General features: G+C 47.3%; 1 protein-coding gene across 1 annotated transcript; it reads left to right on the top strand.

The window, feature by feature from the left end:
• Positions 1–7,730: 7,730 nt before the first annotated feature.
• On the top strand, positions 7,731–21,220 carry MRPS25 (mitochondrial ribosomal protein S25). The gene is made up of 4 exons (XM_033210818.1): positions 7,731–8,000; positions 11,683–11,789; positions 18,604–18,691; positions 19,429–21,220. Exons 1-4 carry the CDS (start codon positions 7,867–7,869, stop codon positions 19,619–19,621), a joined length of 522 nt encoding a protein of 173 aa, XP_033066709.1. The 5' UTR covers positions 7,731–7,866; the 3' UTR covers positions 19,622–21,220.
• Positions 21,221–22,959: the final 1,739 nt, after the last annotated feature.

Genomic DNA, 22,959 nt, shown 5'->3' with positions numbered 1-22,959 from the left:
CCTGTAGTCCTAGCTACTCGGAGGCTGAGGCGGGAGAATGGCGGGAACCCGGGAGGCGGAGCTTGCAGTGAGCCGAGATCGCGCCACTGCACTCCAGCCTGGGCGACACAGCAAGACTCCGTCTCAAAAGAAAAGAAAAGAAGAGTGGTTAACTTTTTGGTTGATATTAGTATTACTTGTGAGAAGAGTTTCCCCACCCTTGTTCTGATGGAACAATTGTCTGTCACTGGAGAAATCTCCCTCCAGAGCTTTGGCAAAGTTACTCTGATCTGGGTCTGTTTAAAAGGCCTGGTGTCTAATTTAGGAATCGGTGATCTGGAAGCTTTTGCAAAACATCACCAGAAGAAGGGAAGCTTCCCAGAGTCAGAAGCTAAATTAAAGTAATTTCCAAGGCTATTTGATCAGCCTTCTTCCCTTTTGGTTCATTGTGTTCTGACCTGGGGCACTGATGAGATTTTTTTTTTTTTTTTTTTTTTGAGACAGAGTCTCACTTTGTTGCCCAGGCTGGAGTGCAGTGGCATGATCTCAGCTCACTGCAACCTCCGCCTCCCCAGTTCAAGTGATTCTTGTGTCTCAGCCACCTGAATAGCTGGGATTACAGGTGTAGACCACCATGCCTGGCTAATCTCTGTATTTTTAGTAGAGGTGGGGTTTCACCATTTTGACCAGGCTGGTTTCAAACTCCTGGCCTCAAGTGATCTGCCACCTTGGCCTCCCAAAGTGCTGGGAATACAGGCGTGAGCCACTGCGCCCGCCCTGATGAGATGTTTTATTACCAATGTTAGTATTGAAGAAGCACAACCCAGGATCGTGCTGGTAGCACCACAGTACTTAACTATTAGTCAATTAAGACCAGAAAGGGAAATTGTTAATTTAGCTCTGGTGCTTTGGTTTAGAGGAACATAACCCTTAACTGACATCTGACATCATGATAGCCACATGTGCTCAGCTCCGGGTAGAGTTTCTGCAGTTACTCATCTTAACTAATGAACAATAACTGACCACTGGTCACTTTATGCCCTGTAACTAGCTCTAGGCCATACTTTCACTGGTTACTGGTGTGAGAGCTGAAATTAATGTTGTTACATTCTGGTGAAGACCCCTCTTCATAATGGGAATGTTTGAACTCTCTTGATGAAAAAATAATCTGTATTTCTGTTGATGTTCACATTTCTGTAGCACATTTCTTATCCTTTTGGTTGAATGAAAAGGTCTTGTATAGGGTGTGGAGACGGGGAGTGGGGACCCTTTGCATTTGGATCTGTTCACAAACAGCCATATGAGTGGGTTAACGAATGTCAGCCAGTTACCAGCCCTGCTGGTGGTTATGGGTTGTTTTGAGAAGTTGGCAACCAGGCATCTAAGATGTTGCCTGGTACAGGCCTCTTTTCTTCCCTGAGGCCCATGACATTTCTCTGTTACTCCAGAGGGTTTCCCAGATGGCCAGTAGGCTCCTCCCTGCTTAGGCTCTCATTTCTCTGAAAAGAGGATGAACTGAAAAGCAGGTAGTTTCAGTAGCTAATTGCTGCTTTCCATCATAATTATTTTTCTTGTGAGAACATTTCTCTTTTAATTAGCTAGTGATTTTGATTAACACTAATTCACTAAACATACCCCTTCCCTTAAATCACCTCAGGTAACAATCTGTAAGTAACTAAAAGCATTGAGAAACACACAAGAAACATTTTTTAAACCTATTTTTAAAGGCCCGGCTGGGCGCAGTGGCTCATGCCTGTAATCCCAGCACTTTGGGAAGCCGAGGCGGGTGGATCACCTGAGGTCAGGAATTTGAGACCAGCATGGCCAACATGGTGAAACCTTGTCTCTACTAGAAATACAAAAATTAGGTAGGCGTGGTGGCAGACGCCTGTAATCCCAGCTACTCAGGGAGGCTGAGGCACGAGAATCGCTTGAACCTAGGAGGCGGAGGTTGCAGTGAGCCAAGATTGCACCACTGCACTCCAGCCTGGGTGACAAGAGCAAGACTCCGTCTCACGAAAAACAAACAAAACTGACTCATTGAATATACTAAACCAAACTAAAATCATATTCTTTTGATTAAGTTTATCTATGGCTGTATTCTTCTATGAATTCTTCCATTTAATTCTTCCATGATTATCTTCTCCTGTAAATATATACATCACAGGAGTTAGAATTCTCTACCCATCAGCTGTACCATGTCGCAGAATTCATGCAGGCACAAAGTTGGAGTTACAGAGATGGGTTGATAGCAGGGAAAACTTGGCCTATGTATTATAACCACAACTTCAAGTTCTTACCTCATGTGAATATTCACCCTTCCTTTAGTCTTCCAAGGCAAATAGCCCCATCTCATCACCAAATGAGCAAGGTCTTGATAAGGCATAGCAGATATCCCTAAACACAGATCATGAGAAAAGATGGAAGAGACTTAGGGATTCAGGCATCAGATGAAGTTGGCTTTTCCCTTTTATGCCTTGTTTGTATTTCCCCCTGTCTAATACACTAAGGATACTTACTCGTTGTACTTGCAGCTCAATATGTCTTTGCTGTTCAGATACTAAAATGTATCTCTGAGTCATTGTGAGCTGTGCAGTAGGTTGGACATTGTCATAGTTGGTGATGGGACTCAAAATGAAAAGGTGGTCTCTTTACCAGGTCACAGACTGTAGCAGATTGTGCTTGTTATCTGACAATGACTGTCACTTTGAGGGTCATTGATTTGCATGCACTATTCTGGGGCCTTGTATTGGAGCCTTTTTTTTAAAAAAATAAAATAAAATCTGAGATAGAGGTTGGGGGTGTGTGTGTCTGTGTGCACGTGTGTTACAAGTGAGAATCATCAGATGACATCTCTTCTCCTTTCTTGATGACAACCATCTGAGTATCAGAATAGTTCCAGCACCTGTGTTGTTTGTCTGGTTAAGGCCACTGGAAAAAATGAAGATCACTGGGCTCTGAACAGGGGATAGATACGGGTTCCAGTTCTGCCCTTATTCCCAGTTATTCCTGCAGTGCTGGTTAAATGAACAGTTTTACAGAAGTATAGTGTAGATCCCTTAATGATCCTATCATCCCTGTTTCACACTGGAAGAAACTGAGGCTCAGAGACTGAGGAACCTTGTGACTGCCATCTGTGCCAGTCACCACCCCTGCATGACCACATTTCCCTCCATCGGCACTACCAGCATGCCTGTGAGGTAGTTACTCAGCTGTTCATCTGACCCCAGATGCAGAAAAGTTAAGAGAGATTAGCCTGGCTTAGGCCACACAGCCAGTCAGTGGTGGAATGAGGGTTTAAATCCAGATCTGCCTGGCTTACTTTGCCCTCAGTAACAAGTAGCTGGGTCAGGTGGTAGTTTGGTGGTGGTGGGTGCTCAACCATTGTGTCAAGCTCAAAGAGGGCATAAAAAGGCAATGGGGAATGAGGTTGGGTGCTGCTGAGCTGGTTGCTGATAGTGACTTTACCTAAGTCTGTGAAACAGATCTCCTTGGGGCCTATGTAGATTCTTAAACCAGGAGAGTATAATATGTAGTGCTCACTATAGGCTAGACCGAGTGCTAAGTATTATGCATGGCTTATCTCAGTCTTCCCAATAACCCATTTACAGATGCAGAAATAAGTGAGTGGTGAAGTTAAGCTTGCTTAGGGTTGCGCTGCTGGGTTTCCAGCCTAGGTCTGTCTGACTGCAAAACCCAAGCTGCCCTAGATTGTGTTGTATGTGGACACCCATGTTTCTAACGTGGAATGGGGTGTTTCATCCCTAGTAACTGCCTCCAGTGGACTTTTAAGATGAAAAACTTGTGTGTAACTCTTCAGGAAGCCTAGTGTAGTTGTAAAAATACTTCAGAAAGCACTTCTGGTTTTGGCTCAGATACATAGAGTTTGAAAGTTACCCTATCCTGGCCGGGCACGGTGGCTCAAGCCTGTAATCCCAGCACTTTGGGAGGCCGAGACGGGTGGATCGCGAGGTCAGGAGATCGAGACCATCCTGGCTAACACGGCGAAACCCCGTCTCTACTAAAAAATAGAAAAAACTAGCCGGGCGAGTTGGCAGGCGCCTGTAGTCCCAGCTACTCGGGAGGCTGAGGCAGGAGAATGGCGTAAACCCGGGAGGCGGAGCTTGGCCTTTCTTGGTCCCATTAGAGAGCTGAGTGTGCAAGTCAAACTGCCATCCCAAAATCTGGAGAGAGGTGAGTCCAGAGAGTCAGCAAGATCTGATTGGAGCAGAAGCCATGGGAGCCACAGCTAGTAGGAAAACTTAAATGGTAATTTTGATGAACTGCTGGAGGTTGGGTGTGGACTAGCATGGGAGTGAGCAACTCTCCCTCACCCCCAACGCTTTCCTGGGTTTTACTCGACTTGGTTCTCTTGGTGAAGAACTGAGAAAGACCCTCTGGTGGCTCTGGCGGGAAAGGGAGAATCATCTTTGTAACCAGAGCCTTCTCCATAACAAAGCTTATTCCCCAGAGGAAAGCACTTTTTCACAGAGCCTTATCCCATCTGGAGGAGGGCATTTCTCCCATTCCAGCCCCCTCTAGCCTTTCTGGGTCATGTAAGGGGGTACAAAGGGGAATTAAGAAACACTTGTGGACCAGTGCGGTGGCTGACAGCTGTAATTCCAGCACTTTGGGAGGCCGAGTTGGGCAGATTGCTTGAGCCCAGGAGTCGGAGACCAGTCTGGGCAATATAGCGAAACTTCATCTTTACAAAAAATACAAAAATTAACCAGGCATTGTGGCACATGCCATAGTCCAAGCTACTCGGGACTGAGGTGGGAGAATTGCTTGAGCCTGGGAAGTAGAGGCTGCAGTGAGCTGTGATTGTACCACTGTACTGCACTCCAGCCTGGGTGATAGAACAAGACAATACCTCAAAAAAAAAAAAAAAGAAAAGAAAAAGAAAAAAAGAAAAGAAAAAACCTTGTGTAGGTCACAGCCCAAGGACACAAGCTCACTAAAATGCTGAGATTTAATCATAAGATTATAGAATGCTTCACCTCCCGCATGTTTTTCCACCATATCAACAGGACTCCAGGATAGTAACAGTGAGTTACAGCTGGAAGAGCTGCAAGACATGGACTCTCTCAGGAGGAATATCCAGGGAAGCCCAAAGGCAAGAGGAAATAAATACAAAGACACTAGAGGAACTGGAAGCTTCTGACACCTACAGCTATGGCAAACATTAAACACAGCTCTCAACTCTGAGTCAGATTAACATAAGTTTAAGTTCTCATTCTAGAGGCTTATTTACCCCAGTTCTTATGGCCCAATAGAGTGGATATTCTACCTTCAACAAAAAAAATTATAAGCATGCTAAAAGGCAAGGAAAAAAAACCCAACAATCAGATGAAACAAAGCAAACATCAGAACCACACTCACATGTTGGAATTATCAGACAAGAAATTTAAAATGTGGTCTGTTAAGGGGTCTAATGGTAAAAGTAAACAACATACAAGAAGAGATGGGTAATGTAAACAGAGATAAGAAAACTAAGAATCATGCCAGATGCAGTGGTTCACACCTATAATCCCAGCACTTTGGGAGACTGAGGCAGGCAGATCACTTGAGATCAGGAGTTTGAGACCAGCCAGGCTAACATGGTGAAACCCTGTCTCTACTGAAAATACAAAAATTAGAGTGGGCACAGTGGCTCACGCCTGTAATCACAGCACTTTGGAAGGCCAAGGCGGGTGGATCACCTGAGGTCAGGAGTTCAAGACCAGCCTGGCCAACATGGTAAAACCCCGTCTCTACTAGAAATACAAAAGTTAGCTGGGTGTGTTGGTGGGCAGCTGTAATCTGTTACTCAGGAGGCTGAGGCAGGAGAATCACTTGAGCCCAGGAGACAGAGGTTGCAGTGAGCCAAGATGGAGCCATTACACTCCAGCCTGGGTGACAGCGAGACTTCATCTCAAAAAAAAAAAAAAAAAAAAAAAGCCAGGCATGGTGGTACACACCTAGAGTCCCAGCTAAGAGGCAGAGGTAGGAGAATTGCTTGAGCCCAGGAGGTGGAGGTTGCAGTGAGCAGAGATTGCGCCATTGCACTCCAGCCTGGGCAACAGAATGAGACTTTGTGTCAAAACAAACAAACAAACACCCTAAGAATCAAAAGGAAGTGCTAGAAGTTAAAACCTTACATGAAAAATGCCTTAATGGGCTTATCAGTTAGACTGTCCACAGCCAAAGATTCAATGAATTTGAAGATAGGTCAACAGAAATTTCCCCAGTAAACTGCAGAACATTCAAGAACTATGTAGGCAATTTCAGAAGACATAAAATGTATTTAAGTTGAATACTAGAAAGAGAAAAGAGTGAAGAAAAAATACCTGAAGCAATAAATGGCTAAGAACTTTACAAAATTAATGACAGACACGAAATCACAGATCCAGGAAGCTCAGAGAACTCCAAGCAGGACAAATACAAAACATCTACAGCTCTGCATTACCTTATTCTAACCCCGTAAACCAAACACCAGGAGAAAATTGTAAAAGAAGCTAAAGGAAAAAGCCATCATACCAATAAACATAATTACAGCGAATTACTTGTTTGAAACCATGCAAGCAAAAAAAGAGTGAAGTATTTAAATTGTTGAAAGAAAAACACCAGGATTGAGCATGGTGGCTCACACCAGTAATCCCAGCACTTTGGGAAGCTGAGACCGGTGAATCATCTGAGGTCAGCAGTTCGAGACCAGCCTGACCAACATGGAGAAACCCCGTCTCTACTGAAAATATAAAATTAGCTGGGTGTAGTGGCGCATGCCTGTAATTCCAGCTACTCAGGAGGCTGAGGCAGGAGAATCGCTTGAACCTGGGAAGCGGAGGTTGCGGTGAGCCAAGATAGCACCATTGCACTCCAGCCAGGACGGAAGGAAGGGAGGGAAAGGAAAAGCACTAACCTAGAATTCTAAATCTGGCAAAATTACTCTTCAAAAGAGAAGGAGAAATAACTTTCAGATCAAGAGTACTTCAGAAATGCAGCTTTTTTTTTTTTTTTGAGATGGAGTCTTGCTCTGCCGCCCAGGCTAGAGTGCAGTGGGGCGATCTTGGTTCACTGCAATCCCTGCTTCCCGGGTTCAAGCGATCCTCCCACCTCAGCCTTCTGAGTAGCTGGGACCACAGGGGCTGCCACCACACCCGGCTATTTTTTGTATTTTCGGTAAACATGGGGTTTCGCCGTATTGGGCAGGCTAGTCTCGAGCTAGCCTCAAGCTAGCCTCAAGCGCTCCTCCCGCCTCGGCCTCCCCAAAGGCTGGGTTTACAGGCGGGAGCCACCTCGCCTGGCCCTAGAAATGCATGTCACCCATAGTTTGTTTATGAGAAAATTGAGGTCCTGAGTTGTTAAGTGGCTGAACTTAGGAAGCAATTGATCCCAAACCATTTTTTTTTTCTTTTGCTAAGAAGTTTAAGTCAATGTCAGAAAGTGCAGTTTGAACTCTTCATGTTAAAGCTGGAGATGTTTAGGGAGAAAAATGGACTTTAGGTTCAATAGAATGTTATCAGCTGATTTGGTATCCAAACTCAGTTTTCCTGATTATTTCTTATTGCAATGTCTGAAATTTAGCCTATGTAAAAACATTTTCCCGTGATTGGATGGGGAAATTACTAATTTACAGGACGCGAAAACCTAAATCTTCCAAGCGGAAGGAGTCCTAAAGCGAAGATGCACACGTCGGTTTTCGCCGGCAGGGTCGAAGGCCGACTACAAGTCCCAGGGTGCTCCGCGGCGTGCGCTGCCCTCCGGGAAACCTCTCCTGTGCGTCTGCGCGGGAAGTGGAACCTGGCTCTGGGGAGAAGCGGCGTGAGATCCGCGCCGGGTGCTAGCTAGTCCTTCTCGTCGCTGTTCGGCTCGCGCAGTGGGGTCGGCCCTGCCACCGTCGCCGCCATGCCCATGAAGGGCCGCTTCCCCATCCGCCGCACCCTGCAATATCTGAGCCAGGGGAACGTGGTGTTCAAGGAGTCCGTGAAGGTCATGACAGTGAATTACAACACGCACGGGGAGCTGGGCGAGGGCGCCAGGTCAGTCGCAGCCCCGGCAGCCGTAACCTGCTACTCGTGCCAGCTTGCTGGTAACGTGAGGTCCCTAGTCGCGCTGGGCGCCCGCTTAGCCCCGGGGCGGGCCCCCCAGGTCGGCGCTGTTACCCCCATTTTACAGAGGTAGAGACTGAGGCGGACGGCGGGGCCACGGCCAGGCCGGCTGCAGTCGTGACGAGGTTACCCCCCTCCTAGATCTCCTTCCTCCGGCGCGGTGGGCGAGGCTGACCCGAGGGAGGCCACCAGTTCCCTTGGCCCCTGTGGCCAGCAAGGCAAGCGCTGGGGAGGGGCAGCCGCAGAGCCTTTCGGGGTGACGGGAATGACACCCCTGCCCCAGGACGAATCAGAATAAAATGAGAGTAATAACAGCGGCGAACACTAATCATGTCTCGCACAGTTCTGAATGCTTCTCGGGCTTTCTCTCTTCTGATGCCTACAGAAACCCCAGCTTATCCCCACTCTAAGGCTGGGGAAGCGCACAGAGAGGTTAAATAACTTGCGGCTCCCCGAGACACCATGGCAGCCAGTGAGCGGTGAGCCGGGCTTTGTGGCCAGGAGTAAGTGAAAGCACTTCCTTCGGGACTCAAGGTTTGGAAGGAAGGAAGTAATTATGTCAGCTGTGCAGCAGCAGGCCCTACCCCGACTAGAGGGTACTATAGGGGACGCCTAGAATGTCTTTCAGCTTGGAACAGAGTAGGGACAGTCGGCAAGTGAAAGGTTTGGATTGACCCTGAGGCCGCCCTAAGCAGTGCCTTGGGCTCTGCAGGTATGAAGTCTACATTTATTGAGTACCCTCTGAGTGCTAGGCTGTGTGCTGTGTGCTGGGAGTTCAGCAGTGATGGAGGAGACGGTCTTAGCCCGCAGAAACTTTGAGACTGGGTGTATGTTGAATCAAAATGAGGCGTGGAGCAACTCCTTGTGGGGCATGGTCCCCTTGGTGACGGACCTTCACTGCATGGCCCTTCAGGAGAGCCGGAAGCCACTTCCTAGCCATTTGCTCTGCGCAGGTGAATCTGAGAACTTGGACTTGCTTGCCTGGAATCAGCTGGCTTGATGGCTTCCTGGAAGACTTGGTCTTGGTCTTAGGGTGAATGGGTACCCAGACACTCCTTCATAACCTATTGCACAACTGTGCACACCTCTGTCCCAGGGCAACTGCCAGGCAGATAATGGGAAGGGGTGGGGGTCTCGGTGCGGCCCGCAGCGAGCTGGAGAGCGCTTGCCCTATTCAGAGAGCCCTTCACTGTTTGGCACTGTGGGCTCCGTGGAGAATTTCTGATTTGTCAAGAAGCTGAAATCCAGATTTTTATGTAAATCTCTGGCTTTTAAATGGTCAGCCAATCAAAATAAGCCTGTGAGCCTCTTACATTCTCAAATATTTTAATATTCTCTAGGTAAATGGGATATAAAGAACCATTTACTGTTTCTTTGTTCCTGGTGGTAGAGACTGGCCTGTGCCACCTGTGCCCTCTGTGATCTTGTGCCCGTGGGTTGGAGTCTGTCTGCCTTGCTCTGGCTAGCCGCACTCCTCCCTCAATCCCCAGCCCTTGTTTGTTCATGTGCCCTCAGCACTTCAGCTGCCCCACTGGGACCTACCTCCATCCCAAGTGCCTGCGACCGGTACAGCCAGTCTTTGGGTACCTGCTGGGGGGAGTGGGAAGGTGCCTTATTTAGTATCTGAGGGCCAAGTCCCTACTCACCCCTGCCAGGTGTTCTACCCTTAGGAAGTGGCCCCAAGCCTCAGGGTGAATTTGATGGTGACAGAACAGTGTGATGGAAGGCCAGACTAACAGCCCAGTTAGACCTGGGGCAGTTTACTTAACTTCTGACCTCAGTTTCCTTACTAATTGTAAAATCCCACCTTCTGGGGTTGGAGAGTCAGGTGCCTAGCAAAGTGTCTGGCATATACAGCAGGTGCCCAACTTAAGGTTCCTGCCATTATTAACTTTCCTCCTGTGTTTCAGCAAGAACCATTTAAGATCTCTGTTGCATTTCTGTCCTAGTGGTTTAAAGTATGGGACCGTCTCACCTGGCTGTGTCCTGGTTTATTTATAAAAAGTTTTGTGACACTGGGATACTCTGCAGTGGGGTGGAAACTGATCAGAGGCTTCCTACGCCCCAGAAGGTAAATTCAGCCTTTGAGCTCCCAGGCCTGTGTGCTGTGGGGGTCTCCAAGGCCTCCATTCCTCCACTAGAGGCAGCAGTTTTCAAGGCTTAACTATTTAATTTGAGTCTTATACCCATATAGTTAATAACATCCTCAGAGAGCCACTTTTTTGTTTGTTTGTTTGAGATAGGACCTTACTCTGTCGCCTAGGCTGGAAGGTGGTGCAATCACAGCTCACTGGCTCACTGCAACCTCAAACTCCTAGGCTTAAGCGATCCTCCTGCGTCAGCCTCCCAAGTAGCTGGGACTACTGGCATGTACCATTATGCCCAGCTAATTTTTTAGTATTTTTTTTTATAGCGACAGGGTCTCCCTATGTTGCCCAGGCTGGTCTCAAACTCCTGAGCTCAAGCAGTCTTCCTGCCTGGGCTTCCCGAAGTGCTGGGATTACAGGTGTGAGCCACTGCACCTGGCTGAGAGCTACTTGTTGATTTTTTGCTTTAGGCCTTATCTGTGGACTTGTCACTATGGAACATCTCTCGCCACCATTGCTACTTCTCACCCCCAAAACCTCCATACTCTTCCACCCACTCCTCCCAGTATCATTATTCCAAATTTTGTATAGGATGATATTCAGCGTTCAGATTAATATTACTTTGTAAATGCTATACACAGTTGAGCCAAATAGAATACTATGATTATGCATTTTTTTTTTTTGCAAGGCCTTTTGTTTTCTCTGGAGTATAAATCTATGTTTAAATTTTCTAAGTTTAAAGGTGTTCCTCCACTCCTAAATTGTAAAACTGTTCCCCCATGTGTAAATACATTGGTCTCATTATTTAAAAATTGTGGTATAACCTAGATACAGTGCACACCTGTAAGTATACTACAGCTCCATGAACTGCCACTCATGTTTATACCTTGTCTTCACCACACAAATCACGACGTAGTACCTTTCCTGGTTTCATTTTCAGTGGTGCTTTGGCATTGGTGTTAGGTTAGCTTGCAATGCAGGTTGGGATACAGATTTCTTTGCCCTCAAATGCCTGCCCAGGGGTCCCCATGCCATTCAGGGAATCTTCTAAGACGATCCCTGCGAGTTGTTTTTCGCAGCCTTTTTGGGTCCTCTGAGAATCTGATGAAAACACTGGACTTTCTCCCTAGAAAAATACCCATGCGGCCAGGCGCGGTGGCTCAAGCCTGTAATCCCAGCACTTTGGGAGGCCGAGACGGGCGGATCACGAGGTCAGGAGATTGAGACCATCCTGGCGAACACGGTGAAACCCCGTCTCTACTAAAAAAATACAAAAAAATACAAAAAACTAGCCGGGCGAGGTGGCGGGCGCCTGTAATCCCAGCTATTCGGGAGGCTGAGGCAGGAGAATGGCGTAAACCCAGGAGGCGGAGCTTGCAGTGAGCTGAGATCCGGCCACTGCACTCCAGCCTGGGCGACAGAGCGAGACTCCGTCTCAAAAAAAAAAAAAAAAAAAAAAAAAATACCCATGCATAAAATTTTAGACTAAAAACTGTTTCATAGGTTTCATTTCTTCCCTTTTGCAGGAAATTTGTGTTTTTCAACATACCTCAGATTCAATACAAAAACCCTTGGGTGCAGATCATGATGTTTAAGAACATGACACCGTCACCCTTCCTGCGATTCTACTTAGGTGAGTGGGGCCCTCGCCATGGTCCAGGGGCTGTCCAGACATTCCTGGAGAGACTGCATCCTTCCTGCAGGAGCGTCAGGACGAGCTGCAGCGCGCGCTGTCATGGTGTGTCTGTGCCTCCTGGCACCTGTGGCTTCCCCATACCTAGGCACTCAGCAGCCACTGAGGTCTGGACTCCTTTCCCTCTCCAGCCTCATCTCTTATCCTCTGCCTCACACCATGGGGGTAGTTTCTGCAAAGTCCCTTGTCATACCAGGCTGTGATGCCTTTGCCCAAGCTTGTTTCTGGCCTGAAATCCCCTTTCTGCCTGCGTTTGCTTATTTAACTGAAAAAAAAAAAATTCCTTCAGGGCTCAGTATGGGCACTACTTCTAGGAAGCCTTCCCTGCATCCTAGAGTGACCTCTCATATGCCCCCAGAAGCCCTCTGTCTTAGTGCTGTGTGTGTCCTCTCAGGACTGTGTGCACTTACATGATGCTGTTCATGTTTGGACCAGGCACTAAGTGATGTTTATTCCATTAAGTTTGGCTCCATGCTGGAAAACCAGGAGGGCAGCTGTTCTGGCCCAGCTCTCAGACACTTTGATCTTGAGCAAGTAATAGACCCATTTTAAAATTTGTCAGCTGAAGGCAAAATATCTGCCATACCTGGCTATGAGAATCAAATGAAGTGTAGGTTGGGAAATGCTTCAGGAAACAAAATGACCATGTTTTTTCATTCATTCCACAAATATGTAACACATGTTCCCCAGGACCAGGTGCTGGTCGGGAGGCTGGGATTATATCCAGCAGAGGGACACAGAGAATGAACAAGTAATTTTAACAAAAGATTAGGGCCAGGCGTGGTGGCTCACGCCTGTAATCCCAGCACTTTGGGAGGCCAAGGAGGGTGGATCACGAGGTCAGGGGATGGAGACCATCCTGGCTAACATGGTGAAACCCTGTCTCTACTAAAAATACAAAACAATTAGCCAGGCATGGTGGTGGGTGCCTGTAGTCCCAGCTACTTGGGAGGCTGAGGCAGGAGAATGGCGTGAACCTGGGAGGCGGAGCTTGCAGTGAGCTGAGATCGTGCCACTGCACTCCAGCCTGGGCAGCAGAGCGAGACTCCGTCTCAAAAAAAAAAATTAGTGCTGTGGACCTGGCGGTGCAGTGGCTCACCCCTGCAATTCCAGCACTTTGGGAAGCTAAAGCAGGTGGATCTCTTGAGCTCAGGAGTTCGAGACCAATATGGGCCACATGGTGAAACCCCATCTCTACAAAAAAATATTTAGCTGGTGTGGTGGCATATGCCTGTGGTCCCAGCTACCTGGGGGGCTGAGGCAGGAGGATTGCTTGAGCCTGGAAGGCAGAGGTTGCAGTGAGCCAAGATTGCACCACTGCCCACCAGCCTGGGCAACAGAGTGAGACCCTGGCTTAAAAAAAAAAAAAAAAAAAAGATTAGTGCTGTGAGAAACAGGACAACAGGCAAGATTAGAAGGGTGGCCCTGTGGCAGTTTATGCACGTGAGCTTTGCTTCTGTTTTTAAAACCAACTTTATTGAGGTGTAATTTACCTCAGTGTGCTGGTAATGGCACACCCAAGTAGCACATGCAGCTGGATGGGTACTGGCCGTTGTTATATACCTGTACACTTATGTACATGCCCCAAGATGCAGAATGCCCCAGGACTGCAGGAAGTTCCTTAGTGCCACTTTCTAGTTAATTTCCCTTCCAGCAGAGGCAACCCGTTATCCCTTCTTTCACTATAGATGCATTTTGTTTTAGAATGTCATGTAACTAGAATCTCACAGTATGTGTTCCCTTGTACCTGGTGTCTTTTACTCATGTTTTGAGATTCACCCATGTTACATGTTTCGTGGTTTTTTCTGTTTCTGGCTGGGTGGTATTCCATTCGGTGAACGTACCGCAGTGTGTCCGCTCTCCTGTTGATGACTCTTTAGGTTTTTGTAAGATGCCGAGAGAGTTAGAAGTATGACATTTATGAGAGAGAAGACCTTGAGAGAAACCGGGGGAGTGAGGAGGCCGGGCAGGGAAGGTCGCCAGAACCACAGATGAGGATGCAGCTGTGGGAGTGTTGGCCAGTGCAGCGGGACATTCTAGCCTTGTGTTGGGTACTGAAGGCTAGACACTAGGCCCTGGCCAGGGAGAGTACGGGCTGCCCAAGTGCTACGCAGATCCCAGCAGTACTCCATAGGGCTGTCAGCTCAGCAGCTCCTCCTGGGAGGTCCTTGCTTGAAGGGAGGTTTGAGCGGCGGCCTCCTGGCTGCCAAGAAGAAAGCTACAGTAAAGGTGCGTGTAGGCTGCGCAGGTCTCTGTGGACAGAGGCATTCAGGCCTTCTGGGGGTATACCTGAGTGCAACTGCCAGGTCACAGAGCAGCTGTGTATTGAAGGTTCTCAGGCACCGCCTTTCCAAAGCAATTGTGCCGTGTTGCACTCCAGTCACAGGGTGGAGTTCCAGCAGCTGCATGTCCTTGCTCACGCTAGTATTGTTGTATTAATGTCCCAGGGCTGCTTAACAACCACCAACTTGGTGGCTTCACACAAATGTATGATCTTGCAGGTCTGTGGGTTAGAAGTCCAACATGGGCTGGAACCAGTGGCAGCAGAGCCTTCCTTTCTGGAGGCTTGAGGTGAACCCACGTCCTTGAGTTTCTTAGACTCCAGTGCCTGTCCACATTCTTTGGCTTGTGGCCTCATTCTACCATCTTCAAAGCCAGCAACCTTGCATATGCAGCCGTCCCTCCATCCTTCCACCTCCCTCTGACCACAGTCAGGTCAGGTGCTGCAGTTGTAAGGACACATGGTTAGGTTAACCTGGGCCCGCTGGATGATCCAGGATCCTCTCCCCAACTCAAGGCCCTTAACTTGAATCACATCTGCAGAGTCCCTTTTGCTGTGTAAGGTTCTGGGAGTTAGGACGTGGACATCTCTGGGGACCATTATTCTGCCCATCAAATTGTCTTTTCAAGTTTAGCCATTCCGTTGGGTGTATATCATTGGAGTTTTAATTTGCATTTCCCCCAAGTTTCTTTTCCTGTGCTTATTGACCATTCAGATATTTATTTTGTAAAGAGTCTGTTTGAATCTTTTTTCCATTAAAAAAAAAACGGGGCTGGGCGCAGTGGCTCAAGCCTGTAATCCCAGCACTTTGGGAGGCCAAGACAGGCGGATCACGAGGTCAGGAGATCGAGACCATCCTGGCTAACCTGGTGAAACCCCGTCTCTACTAAAAAAAATACAAAAAACTAGCCGGGCGAGGTGGCGGGCGCCTGTAGTCCCAGCTACTTGGGAGGCTGAGGCAGGAGAATGGCGTAAACCCGGGAGGCGGAGCTTGCAGTAAGCTGAGATCTGGCCACTGCACTCCAGCCTGGGTGACAGGGCGAGACTCCGCCTCAAAAAAAAAAAAAAAAAAAAAAAAACACAGGCCGCTTTCTTATCAAGGTCTTTATGTGTTGTGGAGTGCATTTCCTTTGTCGGAGATAATGTCTCATGACTGTTTTCTCTGTTTGTGGCCTGCTTTTCATTTTCTTAGTGGTGTCTTTTGAAGAGCAGAAATTTTAATTTTGATGAATTCAGTTTATCATTAAAACATTTTTTTAAAAGACGGAGTCTCAGTGTTGCCGAGGTTGAGTGCAGGTATGTTCTATCCTAAATTCACTTTTTTCCAGTAGTTTTTATTTTCTAGATTCCTTAGGATTTTCTATATGCACTGTAATAATGTCATCTGCAAATAAAGACGGTTATACTTCTTTTCCAATCTTTTTTATTTTGTCTTCACTCACTGGCTAAAGTGGCAGTAATGTTTTGCATTTCTGCTCACAACATATGAGAGTTCCAGTTACTCTGCATCCTCACTAGCACTTGGTATTGTCTGTGCTTTTACAATTTTAGCCATTTGCATATCTTGTTGTGGTTTTAATTTGCATTTTCCTAGTGACTAATTGAGATCTCATCATTTCGTGTGCTTATTGTTAGCCCTTTAAAAATTTTTAGTTACATGTTTATTCAGCAATGTGGTTTGGATGTGTGTCCCCACCCAAATCTCATGTTCAGTTATAATTCCCAATATTGAGATAGGGTGTGATGGGCCTGGTCCGGTCACCATGGGGGTGGTTTCTCATGAATGGTTTAGCACCATCCCCTTTGGTACTGTGGTTGTGATAGTGAGTTCTCTTGAGATCTGGCTGTTTAAAAGTGTGTGGCACCTCCCCCTTCTCTCTCTTGCTCCTGCTCCCACCGTGTGAGACTCTTGCTCCCCCTTTGCCTTCTGCCATGATTGGAAGCTTCCTGAGGCCTCCCCAGAAGAAGAAGCTGCTGTGCTTCCTGTACATCCTGCAGAACCATGAGCCAATTAAGCCTCTTTTCTCTATAAACTGCTCAGTCTCAGGCATTTCTTTATAGCAATGTGAGAGAATGAACTAATACATTAAGTTATTTCACCCATTTTATTAGTTGGATTGTCTTACTGAGTTGTAAGTTTTTTTTTTCATATATTCTGGATATAAGTCCTTTATCAGATATACACATATTTTCTCCCAGACTGTGGGTTATGGTGTCTTCTGAACTGTAAATTTTTTAATTTTGATTTTTCAATTTATAGAGTTTTTTTTTCTTTTTTGGATTATGTTTTTTTTTTTTTTTTTTTTTTTTTTTGAGACGGAGTCTCGCTCTGTCGCCCAGGCTAGAGTGCAGTGGCCGGATCTCAGCTCACCGCAAGCTCCGCCTCCCGGGTTTTACGCCATTCTCCTGCCTCAGCCTCCGAGTAGCTGGGACTATAGGCGCCCGCCACCTCGCCCGGCTAGTTTTTTGTATTTTTAGTAGAGACGGGGTTTCACCATGTTAGCCAGGATGGTCTCGATCTCCTGACCTCATGATCCGCCCGTCTCGGCCTCCCAAAGTGCTGGGATTACAGGCTTGAGCCACCGCGCCCGGCCTGGATTATGTTTTTAATGTCATCTCCAAAATATATTTGCCTAGGTAAGGTCATGACAGTTTTCTCCTGTGTTCTCTTCTAGAAGTTTTACAAACATTTGAGCACTTACATTTTGAGTTTTATTTATTTTATTTTATTTTATTTTATTTTATTTATTTATTTATTTTTTTTGAGACGGAGTCTTGCTCTTTCGCCCGGGCTGGAGTGCAGTGGCCGGATCTCAGCTCACTGCAAGCTCCGCCTCCCGGGTTTTACGCCATTCTCCTGCCTCAGCCTCCGGAGTAGCTGGGACTACAGGCGCCCGCCACCTCGCCCAGCTAGTTTTTTGTATTTTTAGTAGAGACGGGGTTTCACCGTGTTAGCCAGGATGGTCTCGATCTCCTGACCTCGTGATCCCCCTGTCTAGGCCTCCAAAAGTGCTGGGATTACAGGCTTGAGCCACCGCGCCCGGCCACATTTTGAGTTTTAATTTTTTTTTTTTGAGGTGGAGTCTCGCTCTGTTGCCCAGGCTGGAGTGCAGTGGCACAATCTCAGCTCACTGCAACCTCTGCCTCCAGGGTTCAAGCGATTCTCCTGCCTCAGCCCCCTGGAGTTTTACTTTTTAAAATTTTAATGTTGTGGGTAAAAGTCTAAATTCACTTATTAGCATATAGATAGCCAGTTGTCCCAGTGCCATTTGTTGAAAAGATTATCTTTCTTCATTGAATTATCTTGGTATCTTTGATGAAAATCAATTGACCTTATAAATAAGGGTTTATTTCTGGACTCAGTTTTGTTCCATTACAGCGTATGTCTATTCTTTTTTTTTTTTTCAAGACAGAGTCTCGCACTGTCACCCAGGCTGGAGTGCAGTGGTGCGATCTCCGCTCAGTGCAACCTCCACCTCCTGGGTTCAAGCAATTCTCCTGCCTCCTGCTAATTTTTTTGTATTTGTAGTAGAGACGGGGTTTCACTACGTTGGTCAGGCTGGTCTTGAACTCCTGACCTCATGATCTGCCCGCCCCAGCCTTCCAAAGTGCTGGAATTATAGGCTTGAACCACCGCACCCAGCCATATTCTTACATTAGTACCACGCTGTCTCGATTATAGTAATTTCAATTTATTGTAAATTTGAAATTGGAAAGTAAACGTTCTCCTATTTTCTCGTTTTTCAGAATTGTTTTGGCTCTTTTGGGTCCTTTGCATTTCTATATGAATTTTAGGCTTAACTTCTCAGTTTCTACAAAAACACCTCTTGGGATTTTGATAGGGATTGATTGAATCTATGTACATCGGTTTGGGGAGAATTGCCGTCTTAAGAATATTGGGGGCCGGGCGCGGTGGCTCAAGCCTGTAATCCCAGCACTTTGGGAGGCCGAGACGGGCGGATCACAAGGTCAGGAGATCAAGACCATCCTGGCGAACACAGTGAAACCCCGTCTCTACTAAAAATACAAAAAACTAGCCGGGCGAGTGGCGGGCGCCTGTAGTCCCAGTTACTTGGGAGGCTGAGGCAGGAGAATGGCGGGAACCCGGGAGGCGGAGCTTGCAGTGAGCTGAGATCTGGCCACTGCACTCCAGCCTGGGCAACAGAGCAAGACTCCGCCTCAAAAAAAAAAAAAAAAAAAAAAAAAAAAAGAATATTGGGTCTTTCTATCCATAAACATGGAATGTCTTTCTATTAAAATAGCATGCTTTTTTACGTATCTAAAGTTTATGCTTGCTTGGGTCTAAAGAAAAATGGAAAAAGGAAGGGTAGTATTATGTATTATGTAAACAAATATATCTATTTTATTATTAAAATGTTTCTGCCACTAAAAGCAAGTCGCAAATTACAATTTTCTGAGGCTGAGTGTGCTGTGAGTTCTGTTTTTCTTCTGCCCTGTGCTTTCCGTTTCCAGATTCTGGGGAGCAGGTCCTGGTGGATGTGGAGACCAAGAGCAATAAGGAGATCATGGAGCACATCAGAAAAATCTTGGGGAAGAATGAGTGAGTTGTTTGGTTTGACCTGGAAGGAGCGAACTTCTCAGCCCAGAGAATTTGAGGAAGAAAGGGGTGTGTGGGAAGGGTGTTGAGAGGTAAGATTCTCTTGACAGTGAACCCCAGACACTAACAAGAGCTGAGGCTGTAGAATCAGTTCTTTCTGATGTTGCTGTTCACCAAATCACTAAACCTCTGTAAGCTTTATCTCCCTTGGCTGTACAGTGTTGAGAAGTACCTCTCTCCCTTTTGCAGGGGACGGGAAGCTGAAATGCAGCTGACTTGTGGCCCTGTGCAGCTGCTAACCCTTCTCTCCTGGGAATCTCAGCTTGGAGCTAGTAGATATCTAGCCCCAGAGCTCCTGGTGACAGGTCTTTCTTTCCATGAATGAGGAGACAGAAAGGGAGGGAAGCCGACGAAGTCTGTCTTTGAGAAACCGCACAGAGGTCTTTTCAGGCTCCTTTATCCTGTGATTGTCTGTCAGCGCTGTGGGCCCCACCTGTGGCAGCAAGACCACACTGCGTAGGCTTGCTCCTGTGGTCTGAGGGGACAACAGCAGGCCTTCCTGCAGTCCTCTCCTCAGGGGCCAGCAGGGAGAGAGGGATAGGGTTTGGCAGTGAGGATCAGGTTAGAAGGCAGGAGATCCAGGTGTCCCTGGTGGATGGTAGGGCTGTCTTGGCTGAGAAACTGCCCTGTGCCTGCTACTCAGTCGCCAATGCTTGGTTGCCATCTGTGCTCTTTGGCAGGGAAACCCTCAGGGAAGAGGAGGAGAAGAAAAAGGAGCTCTCTCACCCAGCCAACTTCGGCCCTCGAAAGTACTGCCTGCGGGAGTGCATCTGTGAAGTGGAAGGGCAGGTGCCCTGCCCCAGCCTGGTGCCATTACCCAAGGAGATGAGGGGGAAGTACAAAGCCATTCTGAAAGCCAGTGCCCAGGACTAAGGCCCACGGTCACTGTGGGCTGGGGTGATGGTGTCTGACCAGTGGGAATATTGGAATGGGATTACTCTGGCCCAGGGAAGCCCCTGGTTCTGTCCCTGGAGACTCTGGAAATCCTTTTGCATTAAAAGGCCTTTACATACCTGTGTAAAAGGATGTGGGAGAGGAGGGTCTGAAGCTGAGCTGCTAAATGAGTATCCCTGCTCCGCTGGTCAATAAAACGCTTCCTAACAGCAGCTTGGTGTGTATCTGGTCCTAGTCAAGAGGAAGGCCTGTGTAGTAGAAAGGCTTTGGGCCTGGGAGGTTAAGGCCACAGCCTGTTGACACCTGTTTTGGTCCTGTGATGCTTTACTGGTCTCCAGTGGCTTTGAATCTTCCTCTGGGCCCTACTCTGGAGAACATAAGGGTTGCTGTGGTTGAGTCTGGCTAGCACTGTCTGTGGTTGGCAGTGTGGACACCCCTCCATTCAGTTCCTTGGGTATTTTTCAGAAATCCAAAGGCAACCCTTTGTGCACCGCTCACTTTTGTAAGTATAATTGATGACCCTTGCCTGCTGGGGAGCCTAGCCATGGGCCAGAGATGGAAGAGCCCCAGTGGCTGACAGGCCAGCCTCACCCAGGCACGTACCTGCTGACTGCCAGCCTGTGGCCCAGCCACTGTGTGCATTAGCAGGGAGGTTTGTAGGCCTTGGAGGAAAGGAGGAGACACCACCTGGTGGCCACGTCAGGGCCTGCCAGGGGGATGGTGTCTATAGCTGGTCACCTGGCTCTGCTGGCTCCCTCAGGCCCTGCTACCAAGCTCTGGAGGCGGGAGTGCTGCATTACTGAGCAGCTTCCTTGTTCTTTCCTCATAGGACACTGATGTTACTGTCACTGTAGTTATGCTAAAGTGGAGGTTTCAGCCTCCAGAAGACAGCAGAGCCCTCTAGGGTCACCTTAAGAATAGGTTTAGCAAGGCTGGGTGTGGTGGCTCATACCTGTAATCCCAGCACTTTGGGAGGCTGATGTGGGTAGATCAGTTGAGCCCAGGAGTTCGAGACCAGCCTGGGCAACATGGCAAGACCTTGTTTCTACAAAAAATACAAAAATTAGCTGGGTGCGGTGTTACGCCGTCTGTAGTCCCAGCTATTTGGGAAGCTGCGGTGGGAGGATCTCTTGAGCTTGGAAGGTCAAGGCTTCAGTGAATCATGATTATGTGCTACTGCACTCCAGTCTGGGCCACAGAGCAAGACTATCTCAAGAAAAACAATCTTTTAAATAGGTTTAATTATAAAGTGAAGGACCAGTTGGACCATGGCCCCCTAGAAACTCAGCCAAGGAGACTTGACTTGTATCTGATACAAGGCGGCAGTGGTTAAAAGAAATAAAAAAGGACGGTGGCGCTTGGAAGAGCAGAACCGAGGCTTTCATTCCTCTACCTGCTAGGGCCTTGGCCAAGTCTTAAAGCTTTCTGGGTCTGTAACTGGTTTTGTCTGTAAAATGGGGAAAAGGCTACCTTTTCTGCCACATGAACTCGCCGCCTGGTGAAATGATGTCATACTACAATGTGTTTCATTAACTGTTGGAGATTATCACATTAAATTGAGCAGATTTGGGTCTTTTACATGGGATGCTCAAGTTTGATTCTGTACCAGACCTGTGTTCGGGGTGATGGCTTGTCGGGGGTGGGAGGGGAAGGTGGGCAGAGACTGATGTATAACGGACAGGTGTTCCTTGAGTGACCACAGACTTACAAAGGGAGTGTTTAATTGCCATCTCTGCCATCAGCATTTTGGCTGGGTGGAAAAAGCTGTCCTCCACGGAGAGCCCTCCCATGTCTGCTGGTTTCAGTTCCCCACCCAACTGACTGAAGTCTTGCCCTTGCCACTAGCTGCCTGGGCATTCTAATTGGCTGCAAGGGCTCTTTAGAAAGCACCTAGTTCCTTTTGGCTTTCATCTGCAGTTTAGGTCTCCACAGCTAGTGACACAGGAAGCCTTATGAGAGTATTCCTTCCCTCTAGGGCCCAAAGAGGCTACTCACCAGCAGGAATGTCCTGAACCAAAGGAGTGGTGACCCTTCTCTAGACAGAATAAATGTCTGGTCCCTAATGGGACAGAAAACTAGGGTTTGAGTTCAGGCTTGACACAGGAGTGATGGGCAGTAAGGTGGACAACCCAGACCCAGCAGGGCCATGTGTGGAGACAGCAGCATTCCTGTGGTACAGTTACTGCTTGTGTGGCCAGCTTCACAGGCAGCAGGTAATTTGTGGAAATAACATTATTTTCTTTTTTTGTCCCCTGTAGGCTACTTGATGCTGGATAGTTTCTCTTTAAACCTTTTCCTTTCCCTATTTTGTTTAGTAGTGATGAAAGGTGAGTTTAAAATATACAGAAATGGGAGAAAATTAGAGAAAATATGAAGATTTTATAATTGATACATGTTCTTAATTTTATTTGCACAAGCAGTGTTCACAGCCTTATTTTTCTGAAGTGACCCCTTTTATTCTCTTTGAGGCACTAACTGGCAGCACCATCTAAACCTGTATCTGCTGTGGTACCAGTTACTCAGGAGGCTGAGGCAGGAGGATCGCTTGAGTCCAGGAGGTTGAGGCTGCAGTAAGCCATGACTGTACCACTGCACTCCAGCCTGGGTGACAGAGTGAGGCCCTATCTGGCTGCCAGTGAGTTCTGTTGTGCATCAGACTTTGGACCTCAGAATTTTCACCTGGAACATGAAAGGTCAGATGATATAATGAGTATGTTCTAACTTTTGAAACTTCTGGAGCTTATTTTTACTCTTGATAGCACGTATCCTTAAAGAACAAGCTTGTCAGTTTAAGGCCTGTCTGTAATGGCATCTGGTGGTCCAGCAGCCTAACTGTGCTCTGCTCCAGAAACATCTGTGTGGCTTCCCTACCTCCACACCAAGGAGCTGCCCTGCTGGGTGGATGTAAAGACTGTTCTGCCAGGGTTTCCCACTAAAGGTATTAACGAGTCACGTGGACCACAGAGGGCCCAATCCCCCTTGGCCGCTAAGGCTGAGGTAGGAGCCGGAGAGCTGTAGGGACAGGACCACCAGGATGCTTCATCTCCATAAAGGAGAGTGCCGTACTGTCTGGGGGCCGGGCGTCACTACTATCATGAAGAAAAATGAGGAGCAGGATGCATGTTAGTCTTTAATTCACTTTTTTAATAGTATAAACCTCATTTAGGTAGTAGTATTAAGCCACAACAATAATGCCACATTGAAACAGCATTTAATAAAATGCATAAAGCTAATTCATGCACTGCAATACTCTATATACAAACACAACAATGCAAATTCTTCTTCAAGACTGAAGACATTGATTAGATATAAAATTC

Source organism: Trachypithecus francoisi, unplaced genomic scaffold (assembly GCF_009764315.1).
Source record: "Trachypithecus francoisi isolate TF-2019V2 unplaced genomic scaffold, Tfra_2.0 Lachesis_group0, whole genome shotgun sequence".
Taxonomy (NCBI): Eukaryota; Metazoa; Chordata; class Mammalia; order Primates; family Cercopithecidae; genus Trachypithecus; species Trachypithecus francoisi.
This window is presented reverse-complemented; position numbering and strand designations above follow the sequence as displayed.